The sequence below is a fragment of the Dendrobates tinctorius genome, unplaced genomic scaffold (genome assembly GCF_039654945.1).
Source record: "Dendrobates tinctorius isolate UK_male_01 unplaced genomic scaffold, ASM3965494v1 ptg000020l, whole genome shotgun sequence".
Lineage (NCBI taxonomy): Eukaryota > Metazoa > Chordata > Amphibia > Anura > Dendrobatidae > Dendrobates > Dendrobates tinctorius.
The window spans coordinates 6,731,279-6,755,449 of NW_027361688.1; the positions used below are offsets into that span (position 1 = coordinate 6,731,279).

The 24,171-nt window shown below is 47.7% G+C and overlaps 1 protein-coding gene and 1 long non-coding RNA gene across 2 annotated transcripts in view; one reads left to right on the forward strand and one right to left on the reverse strand.

The window, feature by feature from the left end:
- Positions 1–24,171, forward strand: part of LOC141083347 (uncharacterized) — a 128,795-nt gene that overhangs the window by 83,322 nt on the left and 21,302 nt on the right. The window lies entirely within an intron of this gene.
- LOC141083343 (E3 ubiquitin/ISG15 ligase TRIM25-like) lies at positions 17,900–21,933 on the reverse strand. The gene has a single exon (XM_073567555.1). It carries the CDS (start codon positions 20,034–20,036, stop codon positions 18,435–18,437), a length of 1,602 nt encoding a protein of 533 aa, XP_073423656.1. The 5' UTR covers positions 20,037–21,933; the 3' UTR covers positions 17,900–18,434.

A 24,171-nucleotide genomic window follows, 5' to 3' on the forward strand; every position in this document is an offset into this window, starting at 1 on the left:
AGGATCTGCATGCAGCGTCGGCCTGACATCCTATTTACCACAGGTGGCGTCACGAACTATTCCATATAAACTACACTACAAACACCGCCATTGATTTGGGTGCCCAGGGCCACGGAGCAGGTCACAGCTGCTGTGATACATCCCCCCGACACCGGCCCGGTACCGAGTACCCCGCTGCCCTGGGTGGGTGAGGGCGACCCAACTGCGTTGAGGCACGTGAATAAACCAGGTTTTGTTGACATCATATCATGTAAGTGATATGTATAGGTCCCTTGTATGTTACATGACCCACTAGGGCTTACACTACAGGCATTTATATACACTACTCCACTGTTTTAGTATACCAATAATGTATGCATCGGTTTTCTAATATTATTATTATGCATTTATATAGTGCCATTTATTCCATGGCGCATTACATGTGAAAAGGGGAAATATAGACAAGTATAGTAAACATGTGTAAGACAAGGGACACACAAGTACATAAGGAGAGGGGACCCTGCCCGCGAGGGCTCACAGTCTACAGGGATGGGTGAGGATACAGTAGGAGAGGGTAGAGCAGGTCATGCTGTGGTTCAGTAGACCGAGGATCATTGCCGGCTGTAGGCTTGTTGGAACAGGTGGGTCTTCAGGTTCTTATTGAAGGTTTCCATTGATGGTGAGAGTCTGATGTGTTGCGGCAGGGAGTTCCAGAGTAAGGGGGAAGCACGGGAGAAGTCTTGTATGTGGTTGTGGGAAGAAGAGATAAGGGGGGAGTAGAGAATGAGATCTTGAGATGATCGAAGGTTGCGTGCGGGTAGGTACCTAGAGACCATGTCACAGATGTATGGAGGAGACAGGTTGTGGATGGCTTTGAATGTCATGGTTAGGGTTTTGAATTGGAGCCTCTGGGCGATAGGAAGCCAGTGAAGGGCCTGGCATAGGGGGGAGGCTGGGGAATAGCGGGGAGACAGGTGGATTAGTCGGGCAGCAGAGTGTAGGATGGACTGGCACGGAGCCAGAGTGCTAGAGGGGAGGCCAGTTAGTAGGAGGTTGCAGTAGTCGAGGCGGGAGATGATAAGAGCATGCACTAGTGTTTTTGTGGTTTCGTGGTTGAGGAATGAGCGGATCCGGGAAATATTTTTGAGTTTGAGGCGGCAGGAGGAGGCGAGGGCTTGGATATGTGGTTTGAAAGAGAGCACAAAGTCGAGGATCACCCCAAGGCACCGAGCGTACGGGACTGGGGAAAGAGAGCAGCTGTTGACATTGATGGATAGGTCTGGTGGAGGGGTAGAGTGAGATGGGGAAAGATGATGAATTCTGTTTTGTCCATGTTCAGTTTGAGAAAGCGAGCAGAGAAGAAGGCTGAGATAGCAGACAGACATTGTGGAATTTCAGTCAGTAAGGAGGCGAGGTGCCAGTTATAGTTCTACTTGCCCGGGTCGAACACCCTTATTTTCAGCTGCTGGGTTATACTGAATTTCTCTTTTTCTAACCTCTGCTCATTTACTCACTATTCTCTTGCCTGACATTTTTTTTACCTTGTCTGACCTCTTTGTTCTGATCCAGCAATCTGACCATTCCTGTTAGCCTGTACCATTGAACAGCACTGACCCTGTGGCCCCATCCCAGGCGTCCCTGTGTAAAACCAGATTACTGTACAGGGATTAAAAAGGGGAAAGCCAGAACAACCCATGCAATCTGTTAAATGTAGTGGCTAGTGCCAAGCCTGTTCATGGTAGTCATTTTTGCCAGTAGTGATGAGCGAGTATACTCGCTGCTCGGGTCTCCCAGAGCATGCTCGGGTGGTCTCCGAGTATTTTGGCGTGCTCCGAGCTTTAGTTTTCATCCCCTCAGCTACATGATTTGCAACTGCTAGACTGCTTGAATACGTGTGGAATGCCTGTTTGTTAGGGAATTCCCACATGTATTCAGCCTGTCTACAAGTCGCAAATCAAGCAGCTGAGACAACGAAAAATAAATCTCCGAGCACGCCAAAATACTCGGAGATCACCCAAGCATGCTCGGGCAGGGCTGCCATCAGGGCATTACTGCCCTGACTGGCGTATGGGGCCCGGTGGGCATAGGGGGCCCCGGACTCCTCTGCTCACCGGGCAAATACCGGCAGGTAAACCGGGCCCTCGGCGCTGCGGGAGCAGCTAAACGCTATTGACATACGGGCCCGGCGGCCCGCACGTCAATAGTTAACAGCCGCCAGCCAATCGGAGGCTGGCAGCTGACGTCAGCCGCAGCGCGCACCTCGCCGGCGTCTGACGTCAGTGTCAGTTGCCGGCTAGAGCGTGCTGCAGTGTGGAGGGATGGAGCTTCGCCCGCCGCTGGAGCGCGGACCAGGTAAGAAGAAATTGTTTTGGTTTTTTTTGACAGCGGCGATCCGGGGGGCCCGGGGGCAGAATGCTGAACATGGGGCAGAATGCTGGACTGGGGCAGAATGCTGAACATGGGGCAGAATGCTGGACATGGGGCAGAATGCTGGACTGGGGCAGAATGCTGGATGTGGGGCAGAATGCTGAACGTGGGGCAGAATGCTGGATATGGGGCAGAATGCTGAACATGGGGCAGAATGCTGGAGACTGGGGCAGAATGCTGGACTGGGGCAGAACGCTGGACTGGGGCAGAATGCTGCACTGGGGCAGAATGCTAAACATGGGGCAGAATGATGAACATGGGGCAGAATGCTGGACTGGGGCAGAATGCTGAACATGGGGCAGAATGCTGGACTGGGGCAGAATGCTGGACATGGGGTAGAATGCTGGAGACTGGGGCAGAATGCTGGAGACTGGGGCAGAATGCTGGAGACTGGGGCAGAATGCTGGACATGGGGGCAGAATGCGAGACACTGGGCAGAATGGAGATTCGGGGCATGATTGGAGACAGATCGCACAGGATCAAGGGGCAGGATGGATACGATGGTGATCATATGGGGAAGAATGGATACTCATGAGGGCGGGATGGGAGAACATATGGCTAAATCCAGGAATGAGACACACTGGTTCAGGATGGGGGATATTATTACCATAGGGGCTAATTAAGGGATATTATTACTGCAGTGATGTATTTAATTTTTTGAGGATACTGTTTTAAATGGGGGGGCGGTCCTGTTTCTGTGCAGAGCGACACTATGTCTCCTTTTTCTCTTCATGTGGTGTAATGTAGAAGTTGGGAAAAAATAGGTAATGTGTTCTGCAAGCTGAGCTCTAGATAACTGTGCTATTTCCTGCAGAGACGAGTCCTGGCTGGAAGACGTGATGGCGATCTGTGCTGGATTAATGAAAAGAAAGGATGAAGAACTTCACCTAAAGACATCACTGGTGAGTTAGTGTGTTACCTATACACTGACACTATGCATTGTATACTATATACAGAGGTCCTGTGTATAATGTCACCAGTGATCACTGTGCTACCTGTACATTATATACAGAGCTCCTGTATATAATGTCATTGATCAATATATTACCTGTACACAGACACTGCATACTAAATACAGATCTCCTGTGTATAATGCCACTTATGGTGATAGTATTATGGTTTTTTTTATTAATGATCAGTATTGTAGTATTCAGTCACCATGTGGTGGTAATATGTGGTCTGGGCATGGTGCGGTGGTATTTGTCCATTGTATGTGCTATTATTTAGTCACTTTGTGATGGTAATATGTGGTCTGGTCGTGGTGCGGTGATATTTGTTCCTTGTATGTGATATTATTTGGTCACTATGGTAGTAATATGTGGTCTGGTCATGGTGTGGCGGTATTTGTTCCTTGTATGTGCTATTGTAGGTCATTATGTGGTGGTAATTAGAGTTGAGCGAAACGGGTCGAAAAAATTCAAAAGTCGCCGACTTTTGGCAAAGTCGGGTTTCATGAAACGAAACCCGACCCTAGGATGAGGTCGGCCACGAGGTCGGCGACTTACGCGCCAAAGTCGCGTTTCAAAAGTTTGTTTTGCGCTCTTTTTCAGCCAATCAGGATCCACGGTCACTGTGGGCAACGTGATGACATAGGCACGGGTCACCACCATCTTTCAGAAGGGCATGCAAGTGATTGGCTTGCTTTGGTGGGCGTCACAGGGGGTATAAAAGGGCGTGCACGCCGACCGCCATCTTACTTCTGCCGATCTTAGTATAGGGAGAGGTTGCTGCTGATTCTGTAGGGAGAGCGTTAGGCAGGGAAGAAGACAAAAAAACTGCTTCTGCTGCTAGCGATTTGGCCTGCACAACACACAAGTCACTGTGTGTGCAGTGCAAGGGGAGGCTATATTGTGGTGTATCAGTGGTGTTGGTTGTTGGGCTGCCTTTTAAGGCTTCCTGACACGCTGGCATTGCTGTTTACCCACTGCTCCGCAAACTGCTTTTTTAAAAGCAATCCAATCTCCCTTATCCTCTCGTCACTTTGGTCACAGGCAGCTGTGCCATCGAGCGTGTCACATAGCGCTCAGATATCAGTGGGCCGCACACAATCCACAAGTGTCCAGTGTCCAAAAGTGTACGCAGAGATTCAAAATCTCCATTATCCTCTCGTCACTTTGGTCACAGGCAGCTGTGCCATCGAGCGTGTCACATAGCGCTCAGATATCAGTGGGCCGCACACAATCCACAAGTGTCCACTGTCCACAAGTGTACGCAGAGATTCAAAATCTCCATTATCCTCTCGTCACTTTGGTCACAGGCAGCTGTGCCATCGAGCGTGTCACATAGCGCTCAGATATCAGTGGGCCGCACACAATCCACAAGTGTCCAGTGTCCAAAAGTGTACGTAGAGATTCAAAATCTCCATTATCCTCTCGTCACTTTGGTCACAGGCAGCTGTGCCATCGAGCGTGTCACATAGCGCTCAGATATCAGTGGGCCGCACATAATCCACAAGTGTCCACTGTCCACAAGTGTACGCAGAGATTCAAAATCTCCATTATCCTCTCGTCACTTTGGTCACAGGCAGCTGTGCCATCGAGCGTGTCACATAGCGCTCAAATATCAGTGGGCCGCACACAATCCACAAGTGTCCAGTGTCCAAAAGTGTACGCAGAGATTCAAAATCTCCATTATCCTCTCGTCACTTTGGTCACAGGCAGCTGTGCCATCGAGCGTGTCACATAGCGCTCAGATATCAGTGGGCCGCACACAATACACAAGTGTCCAAAAGTGTACGCAGAGATTCAAAATCTCCATTATCCTCTCGTCACTTTGGTCACAGGCAGCTGTGCCATCAAGCGTGTCACATAGCGCTCAGATATCAGTGGGCCGCACACAATCCACAAGTGTCCACTGTCCACAAGTGTACGCAGAGATTCAAAATCTCCATTATCCTCTCGTCACTTTGGTCACAGGCAGCTGTGCCATCGAGCGTGTCACATAGCGCTCAGATATCAGTGGGCCGCACACAATCCACAAGTGTCCAGTGTCCAAAAGTGTACGCAGAGATTCAAAATCTCCATTATCCTCTCGTCACTTTGGTCACAGGCAGCTGTGCCATCGAGCGTGTCACATAGCGCTCAGATATCAGTGGGCCGCACACAATCCACAAGTGTCCAGTGTCCACAAGTGTACGCAGAGATTCAAAATCTCCATTATCCTCTCGTCACTTTGGTCACAGGCAGCTGTGCCATCGAGCGTGTCACATAGCGCTCAGATATCAGTGGGCCGCACACAATCCACAAGTGTCCAGTGTCCAAAAGTGTACGCAGAGATTCAAAATCTCCATTATCCTCTCGTCACTTTGGTCACAGGCAGCTGTGCCATCGAGCGTGTCACATAGCGCTCAGATATCAGTGGGCCGCACACAATCCACAAGTGTCCAGTGTCCACAAGTGTACGCAGAGATTCAAAATCTCCATTATCCTCTCGTCACTTTGGTCACAGGCAGCTGTGCCATCGAGCGTGTCACATAGCGCTCAGATATCAGTGGGCCGCACACAATCCACAAGTGTCCAGTGTCCAAAAGTGTACGCAGATATTCAAAATCTCCATTATCCTCTCGTCACTTTGGTCACAGGCAGCTGTGCCATCGAGCGTGTCACATAGCGCTCAGATATCAGTGGGCCGCACACAATCCACAAGTGTCCACTGTCCACAAGTGTACGCAGAGATTCAAAATCTCCATTATCCTCTCGTCACTTTGGTCACAGGCAGCTGTGCCATCGAGCGTGTCACATAGCGCTCAGATATCAGTGGGCCGCACACAATCCACAAGTGTCCACTGTCCACAAGTGTACGCAGAGATTCAAAATCTCCATTATCCTCTCGTCACTTTGGTCACAGGCAGCTGTGCCATCGAGCGTGTCACATAGCGCTCAGATATCAGTGGGCTGCACACAATCCACAAGTGTCCAGTGTCCAAAAGTGTACGCAGAGATTCAAAATCTCCATTATCCTCTCGTCACTTTGGTCACAGGCAGCTGTGCCATCGAGCGTGTCACATAGCGCTCAGATATCAGTGGGCCGCACACAATCCACAAGTGTCCACTGTCCACAAGTGTACGCAGAGATTCAAAATCTCCATTATCCTCTCGTCACTTTGGTCACAGGCAGCTGTGCCATCGAGCGTGTCACATAGCGCTCAGATATCAGTGGGCCGCACACAATCCACAAGTGTCCAGTGTCCAAAAGTGTACGCAGAGATTCAAAATCTCCATTATCCTCTCGTCACTTTGGTCACAGGCAGCTGTGCCATCGAGCGTGTCACATAGCGCTCAGATATCAGTGGGCCGCACACAATCCACAAGTGTCCAGTGTCCACAAGTGTACGCAGAGATTCAAAATCTCCATTATCCTCTCGTCACTTTGGTCACAGGCAGCTGTGCCATCGAGCGAGTCACATAGCGCTCAGATATCAGTGGGCCGCACACAATCCACAAGTGTCCAGTGTCCAAAAGTGTACGCAGAGATTCAAAATCTCCATTATCCTCTCGTCACTTTGGTCACAGGCAGCTGTGCCATCGAGCGTGTCACATAGCGCTCAGATATCAGTGGGCCGCACACAATCCACAAGTGTCCACTGTCCACAAGTGTACGCAGAGATTCAAAATCTCCATTATCCTCTCGTCACTTTGGTCACAGGCAGCTGTGCCATCGAGCGTGTCACATAGCGCTCAGATATCAGTGGGCCGCACACAATCCACAAGTGTCCAGTGTCCAAAAGTGTACGCAGAGATTCAAAATCTCCATTATCCTCTCGTCACTTTGGTCACAGGCAGCTGTGCCATCGAGCGTGTCACATAGCGCTCAGATATCAGTGGGCCGCACACAATCCACAAGTGTCCACTGTCCACAAGTGTACGCAGAGATTCAAAATCTCCATTATCCTCTCGTCACTTTGGTCACAGGCAGCTGTGCCATCGAGCGTGTCACATAGCGCTCAGATATCAGTGGGCCTCACACAATCTACAAGTGTCCAGTGTCCAATAGTGTACGCAGAGATTCAAAATCTCCATTATCCTCTCGTCACTTTGGTCACAGGCAGCTGTGCCATCGAGCGTGTCACATAGCGCTCAGATATCAGTGGGCCGCACACAATCCACAAGTGTCCAGTGTCCAAAAGTGTACGCAGAGATTCAAAATCTCCATTATCCTCTCGTCACTTTGGTCACAGGCAGCTGTGCCATCGAGCGTGTCACATAGCGCTCAGATATCAGTGGGCCGCACACAATCCACAAGTGTCCACTGTCCACAAGTGTACGCAGAGATTCAAAATCTCCATTATCCTCTCGTCACTTTGGTCACAGGCAGCTGTGCCATCGAGCGTGTCACATAGCGCTCAGATATCAGTGGGCCGCACACAATCCACAAGTGTCCAGTGTCCAAAAGTGTACGCAGAGATTTAAAATCTCCATTATCCTCTCGTCACTTTGGTCACAGGCAGCTGTGCCATCGAGCGTGTCACATAGCGCTCAGATATCAGTGGGCCGCACACAATCCACAAGTGTCCAGTGTCCAAAAGTGTACGCAGAGATTCAAAATCTCCATTATCCTCTCGTCACTTTGGTCACAGGCAGCTGTGCCATCGAGCGTGTCACATAGCGCTCAGATATCAGTGGGCCGCACACAATCCACAAGTGTCCACTGTCCACAAGTGTACGCAGAGATTCAAAATCTCCATTATCCTCTCGTCACTTTGGTCACAGGCAGCTGTGCCATCGAGCGTGTCACATAGCGCTCAGATATCAGTGGGCCGCACACAATCCACAAGTGTCCAGTGTCCAAAAGTGTACGCAGAGATTCAAAATCTCCATTATCCTCTCGTCACTTTGGTCACAGGCAGCTGTGCCATCGAGCGTGTCACATAGCGCTCAGATATCAGTGGGCCGCACGCAATCCACAAGTGTCCAGTGTCCACAAGTGTACGCAGAGATTCAAAATCTCCATTATCCTCTCGTCACTTTGGTCACAGGCAGCGGTGCCATCGAGCGTGTCACATAGCGCTCAGATATCAGTGGGCCGCACACAATCCACAAGTGTCCACTGTCCACAAGTGTACGCAGAGATTCAAAATCTCCATTATCCTCTCGTCACTTTGGTCACAGGCAGCTGTGCCATCGAGCGTGTCACATAGCGCTCAGATATCAGTGGGCCGCACACAATCCACAAGTGTCCACTGTCCACAAGTGTACGCAGAGATTCAAAATCTCCATTATCCTCTCGTCACTTTGGTCACAGGCAGCTGTGCCATCGAGCGTGTCACATAGCGCTCAGATATCAGTGGGCCGCACACAATCCACAAGTGTCCACTGTCCACAAGTGTACGCAGAGATTCAAAATCTCCATTATCCTCTCGTCACTTTGGTCACAGGCAGCTGTGCCATCGAGCGTGTCACATAGCGCTCAGATATCAGTGGGCCGCACACAATCCACAAGTGTCCAGTGTCCAAAAGTGTACGCAGAGATTCAAAATCTCCATTATCCTCTCATCACTTTGGTCACAGGCAGCTGTGCCATCGAGCGTGTCACATAGCGCTCAGATATCAGTGGGCCGCACACAATCCACAAGTGTCCAGTGTCCAAAAGTGTACGCAGAGATTCAAAATCTCCATTATCCTCTCGTCACTTTGGTCACAGGCAGCTGTGCCATCGAGCGTGTCACATAGCGCTCAGATATCAGTGGGCCGCACACAATCCACAAGTGTCCACTGTCCACAAGTGTACGCAGAGATTCAAAATCTCCATTATCCTCTCGTCACTTTGGTCACAGGCAGCTGTGCCATCGAGCGTGTCACATAGCGCTCAGATATCAGTGGGCCTCACACAATCCACAAGTGTCCACTGTCCACAAGTGTGTGCAGAAATTCTAAAACTCCCCTGTCCTATAGACACCTTGTACCTTGTTTTACATTACTATATAGTTTGTTGGATTTTGTCTACATTTCTACCAAAAATGAGGAAGGCTGGTGGAAGAGGCCGTGGAATTGGGCGGGGGTTGGCAGCTGGTAATGATGGTGTTGGTGGTGGATCTGATGGTAGTGGCAAGAGCAAAATAGGACCGAATGCAGGAGGTGCTGACCCTGCGTCATCGTCTGGCTACATAAGGACTCGAACGCTTAGTTTTCTAGGAGTTGGCAAACCGCTTTTAAAGGCAGAGCATCAGGAAAAAGTTTTGTCTTACATTGCTGACTCAGCCTCCAGCTCTATCGCCTCCTCTTCTTCAGTTGTAAAAAGTAAAAGCACTGAGTCGTCATTGGAGGCTCATGTTCATGAACCACACCTTTCCTTGTGTCCTTCACCCCAACCAAGATTGAAGGATGACGCAGGCCATACTACTGATTACTCCATGGAGCTGTTTTCACATACCATGCCTGGATTATCAAGTCAAATGGTGAATTACCCAGGCCAAGATGAATCTGACATGGAGTGCACTGATGCACAGCCGCTGATGGATGATTCTGCTGGTACATTCACTCAGAGCACTACATTGTCCTCGCAGTGTACAGAGCCAGATTTTGACCCTGATGAGACTCAGGTGCCCCTTCCCGCACACTATACCACCATACACGGTGACACAGAGAAAGGTGCACATGACATAGAAGAGGAGGTGATGGATGACCCAGTTGTTGACCCAGATTGGCATCCATTGGGGGAAGAGGGTGCTGCTTCCAATAGCTCAGATGAGGAGCATCCACAGCAGACATCGACATCGCAACAGCTGTTATCTGGCAGGCCCGGAGCACTCCAAAGACAGGTTCCAAACATCAAAAGAGTTGCTGGACAGCTTGTCCAGAGGGTCAAAAGATCACAGCGTGCTGGGCCGCAAAATGTCTGCCAAAGTAGGAAGAGTGCAGTGTGGCACTTTTTTGAACAAAATCCTCATGATCAGGCCAAGGTTATCTGTAAGAAGTGCGCAAAGACCTTTAGCCGAGGGAAAAATCTGAAAAATTTGAATACCAGTTGCATGCTTAGACATTTAACCAGCATGCACTTGCAAGCGTGGACACAACACCAAACCTCAAGTGCCACATGTGCAACTGATCATAACGAAGGTAGTCAGCAACGCTACATTGTTTCCCCCACTGTAAGCCCACCGGTTAGCACAGCAGCAAATGTTGAGGTGTCGTTGCAAGGCCACAGCAGTCAGGGAATCCCACTGTTATATCAGCGAAAGACTGATTCTAGGCCATCAGAAAGAACACCAACTCCATCACCATCATCAACCCTCTCTCAGTCCGCCCTGTCCACCGCTACTTCCACCATATGCAGCTCTCAAGTCCAGCTCACCCTCCCAGACACTATGAGTAGGTCAAGAAAGTACTCAGTCTCTCATCCGCGTACACTGGGTTTGAACGCCCACATTGCCAAACTAATCTCGTTTGAGATGATGCCCTTTCGGTTGGTGGAAAGCACAGCTTTCCGCGAACTCATGGCCTATGCAGTACCACGCTATGACCTACCCAGTCGCCACTTCTTCTCTCGCAAAGCCATCCCAGCCCTCCACCATCATGTGAAAGACCGCATTGTCCATGCACTCAAGCAGTCAGTGAGCGGAAAGGTGCACCTCACAACTGATGCATGGTCCAGTCGGCATGGCCAGGGCCGTTACGTGTCCATCACTGCGCACTGGGTTAATGTGGTGGATGCAGGGTCCACAGGGGACAGCGGTGGTGGGACAGTGCTGCCTAGCCCACGGTATAGGAAACAGTTGGCTGTAGGCGTTCGACCCTCCTCCTCCTCCTCCTCCAGAAGCGACAGCTCGTCCACAGAGCGCAGTCGTACGAGCACTCCATCTGCAGCTGCCACTGTTGCACACGATGTGTCCCCCTATCGAGCAGCTAGTGGAAAGCGTCAGCAGGCTGTGTTGCAGATGATGTGTTTGGGCGACAGACACACCGCCGAGGTGCTGGCCGAGTACTTGAAGCGACAAACTGAGTCATGGCTGGGCAGTGTACATCTTGAGGCAGGCAAGGTAGTTAGTGATAACGGCCGTAATTTTGTGGCAGCCATAGCCCTTTCAAAACTCAGCCACATACCTTGCTTGGCTCACACCTTGAACCTGGTGGTGCAGTGCTTCCTCAAAAATTATCCGGAGTTAACAGCCCTGCTCCAGAAAGTGCGAAGACTGTGCGCGCACATCCGCCGGTCGCCTGTACACTCCGTTCGTATGCAGAAGCTGCAGCGATTGCTCCACCTTCCCAACCACCGCCTCATTATCGACATTGCAACAAGGTGGAACTCCACCCTGCACATGGTGGAGCGGCTGTGCGAGCAGAGGCAGGCCATAATGCATTTGTGGGAGGATACACGGCCAGGCACTTTGAGAGCAGACATGGAGTTGACAGGCGTGCAGTGGTCGAAGCTGAAAGACCTTTGTAAAGTCCTTCAGTGTTTTGAGGAATGCACACGGCTGGTAAGCGCAGACGACGCCATCCTAAGCATGAGCATCCCACTTATGCGTCTGCTCATGCAAACTTTGACGCACCTTAAGGAGCAGGCGTCTGCAGCCAATGTTGATGAGGAGGAAGAGGAGGAGGGAATCCTTGATGACATTCAGCCATTGTCTGCTCAGGGACCTCTCCTGGACGAGGTGGAGGAAGAAGAGGAGGAGGAGGAGGATGATGGGGATGATTACTTAGGGGAGGAGGATGCATCTCGTGGGGCAAGTGAAAATGTTGGTGTGGCAAGGTCTGGTACAGGGTTTGTGCGTGACTGGAGGGATGTGGATTTGCCAGAAAGTGCTCCTCCACCCAGCACTCGCAGTGCATCATTGACACCGGGAACATTGGCCCACATGTCAGATTATGCCTTGCGGATCCTAAAAAGGGACCCCCGCATTGCCAAAATGATGAACGATGACGACTACTGGTTGGTCAGCATCCTGGATCCACGCTATAAAGGCAAATTACAAAACATCATGCCACAGGAGAACCTTGACCTAATATTGGCTAATAAACAAGCAACTCTGGTAAATCGGTTGCTTGAGGCATTCCCAGCACACAGCAGCGGTGATGGTTCTCACACGAGCCGTACGGGCCGGGGGCAGCTTGGCAGAGGTGTTCGTGGTGCACACAGCAGAAGTGGCGTTGGAGACAGGGGTTTCATGACAATGTTGTGGACTGATTTTTCAAATACCGCTCACACAACTGGTAATACTGCATCGATGGAAAGTGACAGGAGACAGCAGTTGTCAACTATGGTTACAAACTACTTTTCCTCCCATATCGATGTTCTCCCACACAGGTCATTCCCCTTTGACTATTGGGCCGCTAAACTGGACACCTGGCCTGAATTGGCCCAATATGCCTTACAGGAGCTCGTTTGCCCAGCTGCAAGTGTGCTATCGGAAAGAGTCTTCAGTGCAGCTGGATCAATCCTGACAGAAAAAAGGACCCGTCTGTCAACCCAAAATGTGGATGATCTAACCTTCATTAAAATGAACCACGCATGGGTTTCCAAGGATTTTGTCCCACCTTCCCCTGATGACACATAGGGTGACAGAAAAATGGCTTGCTTTGGTCCACCTCTTCCTGGTACTTCACCTATTTCGCCTTTTGCATCAGTTGAATGTCCAACATCAACATATGCCACTTTCTAAAACTCCCTAACTGTGCTGCCTCCCCCCCATGGCCGGGGTCACCACCTAGCGCACGACACCGTGCGAGTGCCGTTGCCCTGGACAGGTGGGTAGGCCGACTCTTGGGCGCGGGCACTGGCACAGGGTCCCTCATAGTGCAATCAAATGTCTCTGACGGTGGTGGTGCACACCCGCCGTCAGACACACCGCTGTACTATGAGGGGCCCAGTGCCAGTACCGACGCCCACGAGTGGGCCCCCCTTGCTTGGCCAGGGCCCCAGCATTTGCAATCTTTACCTCTCCCTGCTCCTCCGCTGTGTAATCTGGGCCGTCAAATCCATACTGTGCCTGACACCGTGTGAGCCTGCCTCCTGAGACATATATTTTGAATGTGTACGCTATCCATACATGTTATCCGTGGATACGGTACCCTTTTTAACCTTTGTGCAATGACGTGCAATCCATACTGGGCCTAACACCGTCTGAGTCTGCCTCATGCTGTATAGACATATATTTTGAATGTGTACGCTATCCATACATGTTATCCGGGGATACGGTACCCCTTCTAACCTTTGTGCAATGACGTGCAATCCATACTGGGCCTAACACCGTCTGAGCCTGCCTCATGCTGTATAGACATATATTTTGAATGTGTACGCTATCCATACATGTTATCCGGGGATACGGTACCCCTTCTAACCTTTGTGCAATGACGTGCAATCCATACTGGGCCTAACACCGTCTGAGCCTGCCTCATGCTGTATAGACATATATTTTGAATGTGTACGCTATCCATACATGTTATCCGGGGATACGGTACCCCTTCTAACCTTTGTGCAATGACGTGCAATCCATACTGGGCCTAACACCGTCTGAGCCTGCCTCATGCTGTATAGACATATATTTTGAATGTGTACGCTATCCATACATGTTATCCGGGGATACGGTACCCCTTCTAACCTTTGTCCAATGACGTGCAATCCATACTGGGCCTAACACCGTCTGAGCCTGCCTCATGCTGTATAGACATATATTTTGAATGTGTACGCTATCCATACATGTTATCCGGGGATACGGTACCCCTTCTAACCTTTGTGCAATGACGTGCAATCCATACTGGGCCTAACACCGTCTGAGCCTGCCTCATGCTGTATAGACATATATTTTGAATGTGTACGCTATCCATACATGTTATCCGGGGATACGGTACCCCTTCTAACCTTTGTGCAATGACGTGCAATCCATACTGGGCCTAACACCGTCTGAGCCTGCCTCATGCTGTATAGACATATATTTTGAATGTGTACGCTATCCATACATGTTATCCGGGGATACGGTACCCCTTCTAACCTTTGTGCAATGACGTGCAATCCATACTGGGCCTAACACCGTCTGAGCCTGCCTCATGCTGTATAGACATATATTTTGAATGTGTACGCTATCCATACATGTTATCCGGGGATACGGTACCCCTTCTAACCTTTGTGCAATGACGTGCAATCCATACTGGGCCTAACACCGTCTGAGCCTGCCTCATGCTGTATAGACATATATTTTGAATGTGTACGCTATCCATACATGTTATCCGGGGATACGGTACCCCTTCTAACCTTTGTGCAATGACGTGCAATCCATACTGGGCCTAACACCGTCTGAGCCTGCCTCATGCTGTATAGACATATATTTTGAATGTGTACGCTATCCATACATGTTATCCGGGGATACGGTACCCCTTCTAACCTTTGTGCAATGACGTGCAATCCATACTGGGCCTAACACCGTCTGAGCCTGCCTCATGCTGTATAGACATATATTTTGAATGTGTACGCTATCCATACATGTTATCCGGGGATACGGTACCCCTTCTAACCTTTGTGCAATGACGTGCAATCCATACTGGGCCTAACACCGTCTGAGCCTGCCTCATGCTGTATAGACATATATTTTGAATGTGTACGCTATCCATACATGTTATCCGGGGATACGGTACCCCTTCTAACCTTTGTGCAATGACGTGCAATCCATACTGGGCCTAACACCGTCTGAGCCTGCCTCATGCTGTATAGACATATATTTTGAATGTGTACGCTATCCATACATGTTATCCGGGGATACGGTACCCCTTCTAACCTTTGTGCAATGACGTGCAATCCATACTGGGCCTAACACCGTCTGAGCCTGCCTCATGCTGTATAGACATATATTTTGAATGTGTACGCTATCCATACATGTTATCCAGGGATACGGTACCCTTTCTAACCTTTGTGCAATCACGTGCAATCCATACTGGGCGTGAGAACGGCTGGCGAGCTGTTAAGCAAGCTACAGCACCTGTCCAGACAAGTACAGGGATTCCCTAGCGAGGAGACTTATTTGATTGTTTTCTATGTTGGGACAGCAATTTTTGGGGAGCACTATACTCTGGAGAATGATAGATGGGGCCCACCATACACTGGAACATTCCAAAGGTGGACATCAGACACTGGAGCAGCATTTACAGGGCCCATTATACACTAGAGCAGTAGAAATGGGGCCCATTATGTTTGGAGCATTATTTGGGCCCATAAGACAGTGGAGCTTCATCCATGGGGACCAACATATACTGTAGCATTATGTGGAGCTCATCATACACTGTTTCAAACATTATATGGGACCAATGATTTTGTATGGAGAAATAGATGGGCCTCGTCATGAGATGTAAAAAGTGAGGTATTTTTCATTGTACTATACCGCTATTTCTCTGCCGTATCGGAGCATGATGAGTTGTGGTATGTGTTAAAGGGGCGCTCTTTCGCCCAGGGCACATGAAAACTTGCAGCCAGCCCTCCCCCCCCACAAATTTAGCCAAATAACCCCCATTTTTCAGTGCGTAACTTGTATTATGAAGTTAATTAAGGTTGACAAGCTTAAGTAAGAAGAATTGATGCTTTTGGCATTCAAATGGGCACTGTAGGTGTGTTTCCTGTCCTCCTCTCACTGCCGACTTTTATTCCCCATTGACTTACATTGGGTTTCGTGTTTCGGGACGACCCCGACTTTTCCCTATAATCGGACGATCTTGCTCGACCCGACTTTTGGTAAAGTCGGGTTTCATGAAACGAAACGCGACCCTAAAAAAGCAAAAGTCGCTCAACTCTAGTGGTAATATGTGGTCAGAACATGGTGTAGCAGTATTTGTTCCTTGTATGTGATATTATTGGTCATTTTAAAAATTGAAAAATAAATAAAAATATACCTAAAGTGTATTACATATTTTAACAAATATTTAATAGGTTACAGTTGAGTAGAGCCCGGCCAAAAGTGTCTACCCTGTTATGGTGGCGGCTTAAAAAAATCTTTTGTCCAAAGCAAAAGCTGCGGGCTATATGTGTGATCTGGTGATGGGAACTGTGTGATAGGTGAGAAGTGGAGTTTTTCCAAGAGAGAGCGGTGGGACGGTGGACAGTTTGAGGGGTGGAGCCTGCGTGGAGTCTCAAGGGGGCCCCGAAAATTTTGCCAGTATGAGGCCCTGAAATTCCTAGTGGCAGCCCTGTGCTCGGGGAGACCCCAGCAACAATGCTACTCGTCCATCACTAACTGCCAGGCAACTACACATAGTGCCCCTGGTATAGTATAGCTGACCCATATATGGATCCCTGCTAAACTGTGATGGATCAGATGTAAGACCTGACCCATTTAGTCCAGGATCTTGTAGAGTGTTTTTAGTATCATGGAACCGCTCAAGCTAAAGTCCCTGCAGCAATTACCTTCTCTGAACCCAAGATTAAACTGCTTGACAGATTTTCAAGTGACCATAGGGTACCGTTACACCTAGCGACTCAGGATCGCTGGTGAATCGCTGGGTGGTCGCTAGTGAGCTGCCACTCAGGCAGATCTCACCAGCGACATCGCAGGGGACGGGGATCGCTACTTACCTGTCAGACGCGGCGATCCTGCGTCCTCCCGCCCGGCTCCACGCGTCGCTCGTCGTCACAGCAGGAAGCGCCGCAGGAAGTGGACGACGAGAAATGATCCAGGAGCTTCAGCGATCAGCGATAACCAGCGGGGGAGCCAGTCGGAGGTAAGTATCACATGCAGCGATATCGCTAGCAATATCGCTGTAACGTCACAAAATCAGTGACTTTACAGCGATATTGCTAGCGATATCGCAGTGTGTAACGGGGGCTATAGTCAACATGTTTCTTGAGGCCTTAGGGCTTCAATATGATGACTCTGACTGATTAGTTTATGCAGAAAGTAAATCAACAGTCCTGTTAGGGGCATCATAGTGCTAAGAAATACTGTCCTGAGTTTCAGCACTTGGCCACCGACTCACAATTGAATGACCAGGCCCTCCACCATTAGTTTTGGACTCTCTGGCTAAATCAAGGACATGTTATTTGAGTTCCCTTCTCCTAACTCCTTTAACCCCTTACTGACATCGGGCGTAATAGAACGCTGATGTTAGTATCCCTCCCTTTGATGTGGGCTCCGGCTGTGAGCCCACATCTTTTCCGGGACATGTGCCCGCCATAGCCACGGGCGAAACCGTGATGCTAGGACAAGGACAAGGTGTGGAAGTGGTGCAGTTTGAAAAGAGGTGTGTGGTCACGTGCAAAAAAATTGCATTCGTTGCCCTACTGCATGGCCATCCATAAAAGTCCAGTTTACTTCTTACTAGTGAACATCAAGTGCTCTTTTTGAAGTAGAACAAGATGCCCCACTGTAAAATTTACCTTGACCTTGTCCTCCTGTTAGTCCTACTAGTGATAGGAATCATTGATATTGTAGGTTGAGAAGCTGGAAAAGGAGTTGTGTGTCGGACAAAATTATGAAACTCTGGGATTCTACGTAAAATGCCAACAACTATGTAAAGATTCTTCCTTCCCAAAGTCATGTCCATTTCAATGTAGTAAGTGTCGGAGCCTCTTTCTTTAAGCTTCACATTTAATTGAGATAATATAACAATACAAAAATCATGCTGGGATTTATATTCCAGTAAATTATTTGCATTGTGAAAGACATTTGACTAAAATCTCAGAATAACCATTATACAATCAATATTCCAACAAAGCACAACTAATAGTAGTTACATACATGATATATATGTTGTCTGCATTAGTATACAGTGTGGCATGGTATATAGCAGTATATGAACATACTGACAGATAACAATATATGTTGTATTGATCATGATTGGCACATCAGATCTCTACAAAAATACACATTTAGGAATATCCACCTGGAGACACAGGAATTACACATTACCAGTATCCCGCGTATTCAACGGCACTCGAAGAGTAATCATCAGGTACTCGCACAGCGGATCATGCACCCAAGTGATCTAGTCATTGGGACAACTGACACATAGGAATTATCTTTATCCCACCTTCTAAATACCTCATTGGTCATGTAATTCAACAATCAAATGCTTGGTTTCAGTCAGCAGTCTATGGTCGAATTTCTTATATTAAAATGGTTTCTTCCTGCTGCTGCTTCCCCCCAATATCTGTATTGAACAGCCCCATATATATAGTACAGCATGAAGCGGCTCGGTGAAGGTGGCAGTGAAGGTGTGTAAGTGTCTGATGGGGTCACACAGCTCATGAAAGGACAACTGCCCGGCCTCATAATCCAGACAGATCCTGACTCTGTCACTGGAGATCTTGTCAGGCAACCGGATCCCTCTCCTATTATGCATCACTAAATATTTATCATAATACCTACTCAAACTCCAGGATTTATAATCATTTCCCAAGTATGACTGATCTCCCCATCGGTCTATACTGGGATAACACATCCCCACCCTCCACTCTCCTGTTCTACCAATTTCCACATCCCAATAATGTCGCCCTATATTATATCCCATCTTGCTTATAACCTGATAGTCCTGGAATCTCTCTGCTGTTTCGGGATAATTCTGCTTCTCTCCTGTCCAGGTCGCAGTTTTCAGATCATCTGATATCTGGATATTATCAGAAGCAGTATTTACGTCCAGTAATATGTCTGCAGGACCCTCCACATAGATCCCGCTCCTTACACCTGATATTACGTCACATAATGTGTGTAATGTGTGTGAGATCACAGCCACATCCAGGTCACCTCCATCATGGGGCTGTTTATCATGTCCCCCTGTGTCCTCATCATCTCCCTCCTCCTCAGGATCACACAAGTCACCGGTGTCTGGATCCTGTAGGACAGTCAGTGGATCCGTCATGTTACACAGCTCCTCAATGTGTCTCATCTTCCTGGACAGCTCGTCCTTCTTTATTTCCAGCTGATAGATCAGAGCAGACAGTGACAGTGACTCTTCTTTTTCCTGCCTGGAGATCTCACTCAGGACCTTCTTCTCCAGGTCGTCCACCCGTCTCCTGATGTCTGTACACAGGGCAGTGACTCTCTCGGCTTCTCCAGCTGCTTTTTCTCGAGCTTTTCTTCTGCGTTCCTCCAGACTCCGGACTCTTTTATCATTCTCCTCTCTTTTTGTGGTCATTTTCTGGAGAAAATGTCTCAGTTTCTTCTTCTTTTTCTCAGAGGCCTCATCAAGGGTCCCCAACCGGTGTCCCCGATGTTCTCTGGCCAAACTGCAGGACACACAGAGACAGATGTCATCCTTAAGGCAATAATATTTTAAAAGTTGCCTATGAATGGAACATTTCTTTTTCTCCAGAGAAGTGCTGGGATCAGATAAGACGTGTTCTGCTGATTTGCTGTGAGCTCTCAGGTGTTTATCACACAGAGAAGCCTCACAGTGTAGACAGGATCTAACAGCAGGTACCGGAGAGTCCACACAGTAAGTGCAGCAGATCCCAGTTTCCGTCTGTGTTGGTGGAGTAAACAGGAAATTCTCGATTATTTTACACAGAGTTATGTTCCTTATCAGTGCCGGCCGCTCTAGAAACTCTTCTCTGCATTCAGGACAGGAATAAACTCCAGACCCGTCCTGTGTATCCAGCACACGATCAATACAGACCCGGCAGAAGTTGTGTCCACATCTCAGCATTACAGGATCTGTATAAGTGCTCAGACAGATGGAGCAGAGAAGCTCGTCTCTTGGATCAGCAGAGGCCATGACTTACACGGGAAGTGAAAAATTAACCTACAATTCTCTCACACCCAGTAACAAAGGGTCAAGTTTTATACTGTCTCCATAGGGCAGAGCTGAGTGAGCAGCCCAAGATCAGTTGATCCATTAACCTGTTAATGGAAACTTGTCAGAATTATAATAATGAACAACAACAGTCTTAGATAAGTAGAGCTAACATATTCTGCATACTTTAAAATTCAGAGGATACGTGTACAAACAATATCAGATATTATGGAAGAATAAATTTACTAATTTGAACAAGAAAACAAGCTTATAATCTATGAGTAAATCAGACCCTAACGGTAGAAAGTGATTTCCATGTTTCAACCACCTTTTAAAAATAATTAAGGTAGTGCACGTAAATTTGCACAAACCAGTTACCAGATTATATATAAATTGTCATTGAGTGTGAGGGAAGCTGCTAGCAATGGGACAGGATATGAGGAAAAATGCAAAAAAGAGGAATCGGAGAAAAAAAAACAGTTTAGTGAATGTGATAGATCTGCCTAATAACAGCATTTTTATCATAAATTCATATCAATTAACTTAAAATGTAATTGCTTTACGCACAGTACATAGTGTAAATTTGTTGATGTCCATATCTTGTTTGAACATTGATTTGCCATGCGGAATGCAGTTGATCATGTAAATCATCAAGATGTGCTGCTGGCAGATCCCTATGTAATTGCCAACCAATCATGTCCCAGATGTGTTCGATGAGAAACAAGCCTAGAGATACTGCAGGCTATGGTAGAACATTTATGCCACGCCAGATACTCACAGTAGTGCGAGCCACCTCTTGAGTCACTTGGAGAAATGGCCATACCATTGGATCTATGAACAAATCAATGTAACATAGAGTGGTTAGTATACTTGGAATGAAAATTAGAGGAGTCCAACTACCATACATGCCTCTCCACATCACTATTCTGGGAGTGGGAGTAGCATGACATTCCCTCATGAAGGCCTCTTCATTGCATTGCCCATATGGTCGCCAAAGCAATTTCTGGTTGTCATTGCGTCTAAAACAGAAATAAAACTTATAGCTCAACATAATAGCCTTTGAGACTGGTGATATGAGGTCATTAGAACACCTAAAACTTAGTAACGGCAGATATCATCACACAAATGTCCTTTCTCAGTAACAGCAGCCAGTAACCTGTACATGGTCCTTGCCCTACCTTAGTATGGGCAGAAACTTGTACATAGCCCTAGTTCTCCCTCAGTAATGGCAGGTAGTAACCTGTGTGCAATGTTCCTTTATTGAACCACGCTATATTTTACCTCTTGTCTGTGCTTGTCTGATTTACTGCAGAGAGATTGCTTTTGGCTCTATCTGATAATGCATTTGGAATCTATGTTTTCTGTAGTCTATTAATAACCAAAAAGACAAGATTGCCACTATCTACTGGTAGCTTATGGAATCTACTGTATATTTTTTGTGGTCTATTACTACCCAAAAAGACAAGACTTGCTACTATCTATTGGTCATACAAGAGGTTTCTCTATGTTTACATGTAATAGCCTGTCTTTTATATATTGGACATTAATAGCCTGTGTATTATATTAAGCACCATCTTTTTCATCTCTTTTATTTACTTATTGTTTTCCCACCTGTAGTTTATAAGGGTCATTTAGGGCAAGTCTGAGACAGCCGCCGCGGAGTGGGGGTGCCAAATAATTGGATCTTTTAGGGTGCCAACCTCCACTGTCAGGAAGGGATAGCAGGCTAGTGTAGGGCTATCGTAGGTTATTTATGTATAGAGTTTGTAATTGTGTTATTGCACTAGGGGGTGTTTTTTACCTCAATTTATTAAAGTTTCATGTTTTTAAAAGGGATTATATGATTGCACTTTTGATATTTCTTCCCTGGTCCTGTGGACATTTTTTTGATTAGGCAGTAACCTGTACACAGCCCTTCTCCTCCCTCAGTAAGGGCAGGTAGTAACCTGTATTTGGCCGTTCTCCTTCCTCAGTAAGAGCGGGTAGTAACCTGTACACAGCCCTAGTCTTCCCTCAGTAATGACAGGTAGTAATCTGTACGCAGCCCTTGTCCTCCCTCAGTAAGGGTAAGTAGTAACCTGAATATCGCCCTTGTCCTTCCCCAGTAAGGGCAGGTAATAACCTGTAAGTGGCCCTTGTCCTTCCCTGGTTAGGGCAGCCAGTAACCTATACATGACCTTTTTCCTCCATCAGTCAAAACAGAAACCTGGACATGGTCCTTGTCATCACTCAGTAATGGCAGAAAACTGTACACGGCCCTTGTCCTCCCTCAGTAAGAGCAGAAACTTGTACATGACCCTTATCCTCCCTCAGTAATGGCAGAAACCTGTACACGGCCCTTGTCCTCCCTCAGTAAGAGCAGAAACTTGTACATGACCCTTATCCTCCCTCAGTAATGGCAGAAACCTGTACACGGCCCTTGTCCTCCCTCAGTAAGAGCAGAAACTTGTACACGGCCCTTATCCTCCCTCAGTAAGAGCAGAAACTTGTACATGACCCTTGTCCTCCCTCAGTAATGGCAGAAACCTGTACACGGCCCTTGTCCTCCCTCAGTAAGAGCAGAAACTTGTACATGACCCTTGTCCTCCCTCAGTAATGGCAGAAACCTGTACACGGCCCTTGTCCTCCCTCAGTAAGAGCAGAAACTTGTACATGACCCTTGTCCTCCCTCAGTAATGGCAGAAACCTGTACACGGCCCTTGTCCTCCCTCAGTAAGAGCAGAAACTTGTACATGACCCTTGTCCTCCCTCAGTAAGGGCAGAAGCTTGTACACGGCCTTTTTCCTCCCTCACTAACAGCAGACCTGTACAGGGCCGTTGTTCTCTCCCAGTCATAGCAGAAACCTGTACACAGCCCTCGACCTCAGTCAGTAATGGCAGAAACCTGTATCTGGCCCTTATCATTCCTCAGTAATGGCAGGTATCCACACACAGCCCTTGTTCCTTGTCATTTAGTTATCAGCTCACCAGGACTCATGAAGAAGCTGTATAATACCTCAGTAATCTGAGATATGAGCCACATCCGCCATGAGGCTGCATGGAAACAGCATCAGCCGTGTGTGAGGGAAGAGGTAGCAGATACATCAGGAGACATAGCGGTGACATGAATTCCTGAGGTAATATATTGATTGATTTGATGATGGAGCGGATACTACACTAGTACAAGATGTCTGAGGTGAATGTGGTCACAGCACTTGGGATGTGAGGTGATGACCCCAGTGTTATAGTCCCTGACACTGCAGACATGTTTCCTCCAATTCTTGTGGTGAGGTAGAACTAAAGACATCTCTTCATAACCCCGCGCCCCCTCATAAAGTCATGCTCCGGGGGTATCTTCATATTTCCACACAATATGTTAATTACAGGTTGTTATAATCATTTGTTTATTAACTTGCCAGATTTTTAGGTGGCAGCCATATACACTTCCCCTGGCATTGCACATGTTCCTTCTGCAGTCACGAGCAGAGCGATTGTCTTCGTCATGACATGGCGATTTTTTTTTTCTTTCCGTTTTTTAATCCCCTTCTTCTAAGAGTCATAACTTTATTTTTCTGTCCCCATAGCCATATGATGGCTTATTTTTGGTGGGATGAGTTGTACTTTTGAATGACACCATTCATTTTATCACACGATGCACTAGAATCATAGAATCGTAGAGTTGGAAGGGACCTCCTGGGTCATCTGGTCCAACCCCCTGCTCAAAGCAGGATTCACTAAATCATCCCAGTCAGATGTCTGTCCAGCCTCTGTTTGAAGACTTCCATTGAAGGAGAACTCACCACTTCTCGTGGCAGCCTGTTCCACTCATTGATCACTCTAACTGTCAAAAAGTTTTTTCTAATATCTAATCTGTGTCTCCTCCCATTCAGTTTCATCCCATTGCTTCTAGTCTTTCTTTGTGCAAATGAGAATAAAGTTGATCCTTCTACAATGTGACAGCCCTTTAGATATTTGTAGACAGCTATTAAGTCTCCTCTCAGTCTTCTCTTTTGCAAACTAAACATTCCCAAATCCTGCAACCTTTCCTCATAAGACAGGGTTTGCAGACCGGTCACCATTCTGGTCGCTCTTTTCTGAACTTGCTCCAGTTTGTTGATGTCTTTTTTAAAATGTGGTG

Coding starts and splice junctions, on each gene's coding strand:
- LOC141083343 (XM_073567555.1), bottom strand. CDS start 20,036: ATGGCCTCTGCTGATCCAAGAGACGAGCTTCTCTGCTCCATCTGTCTG.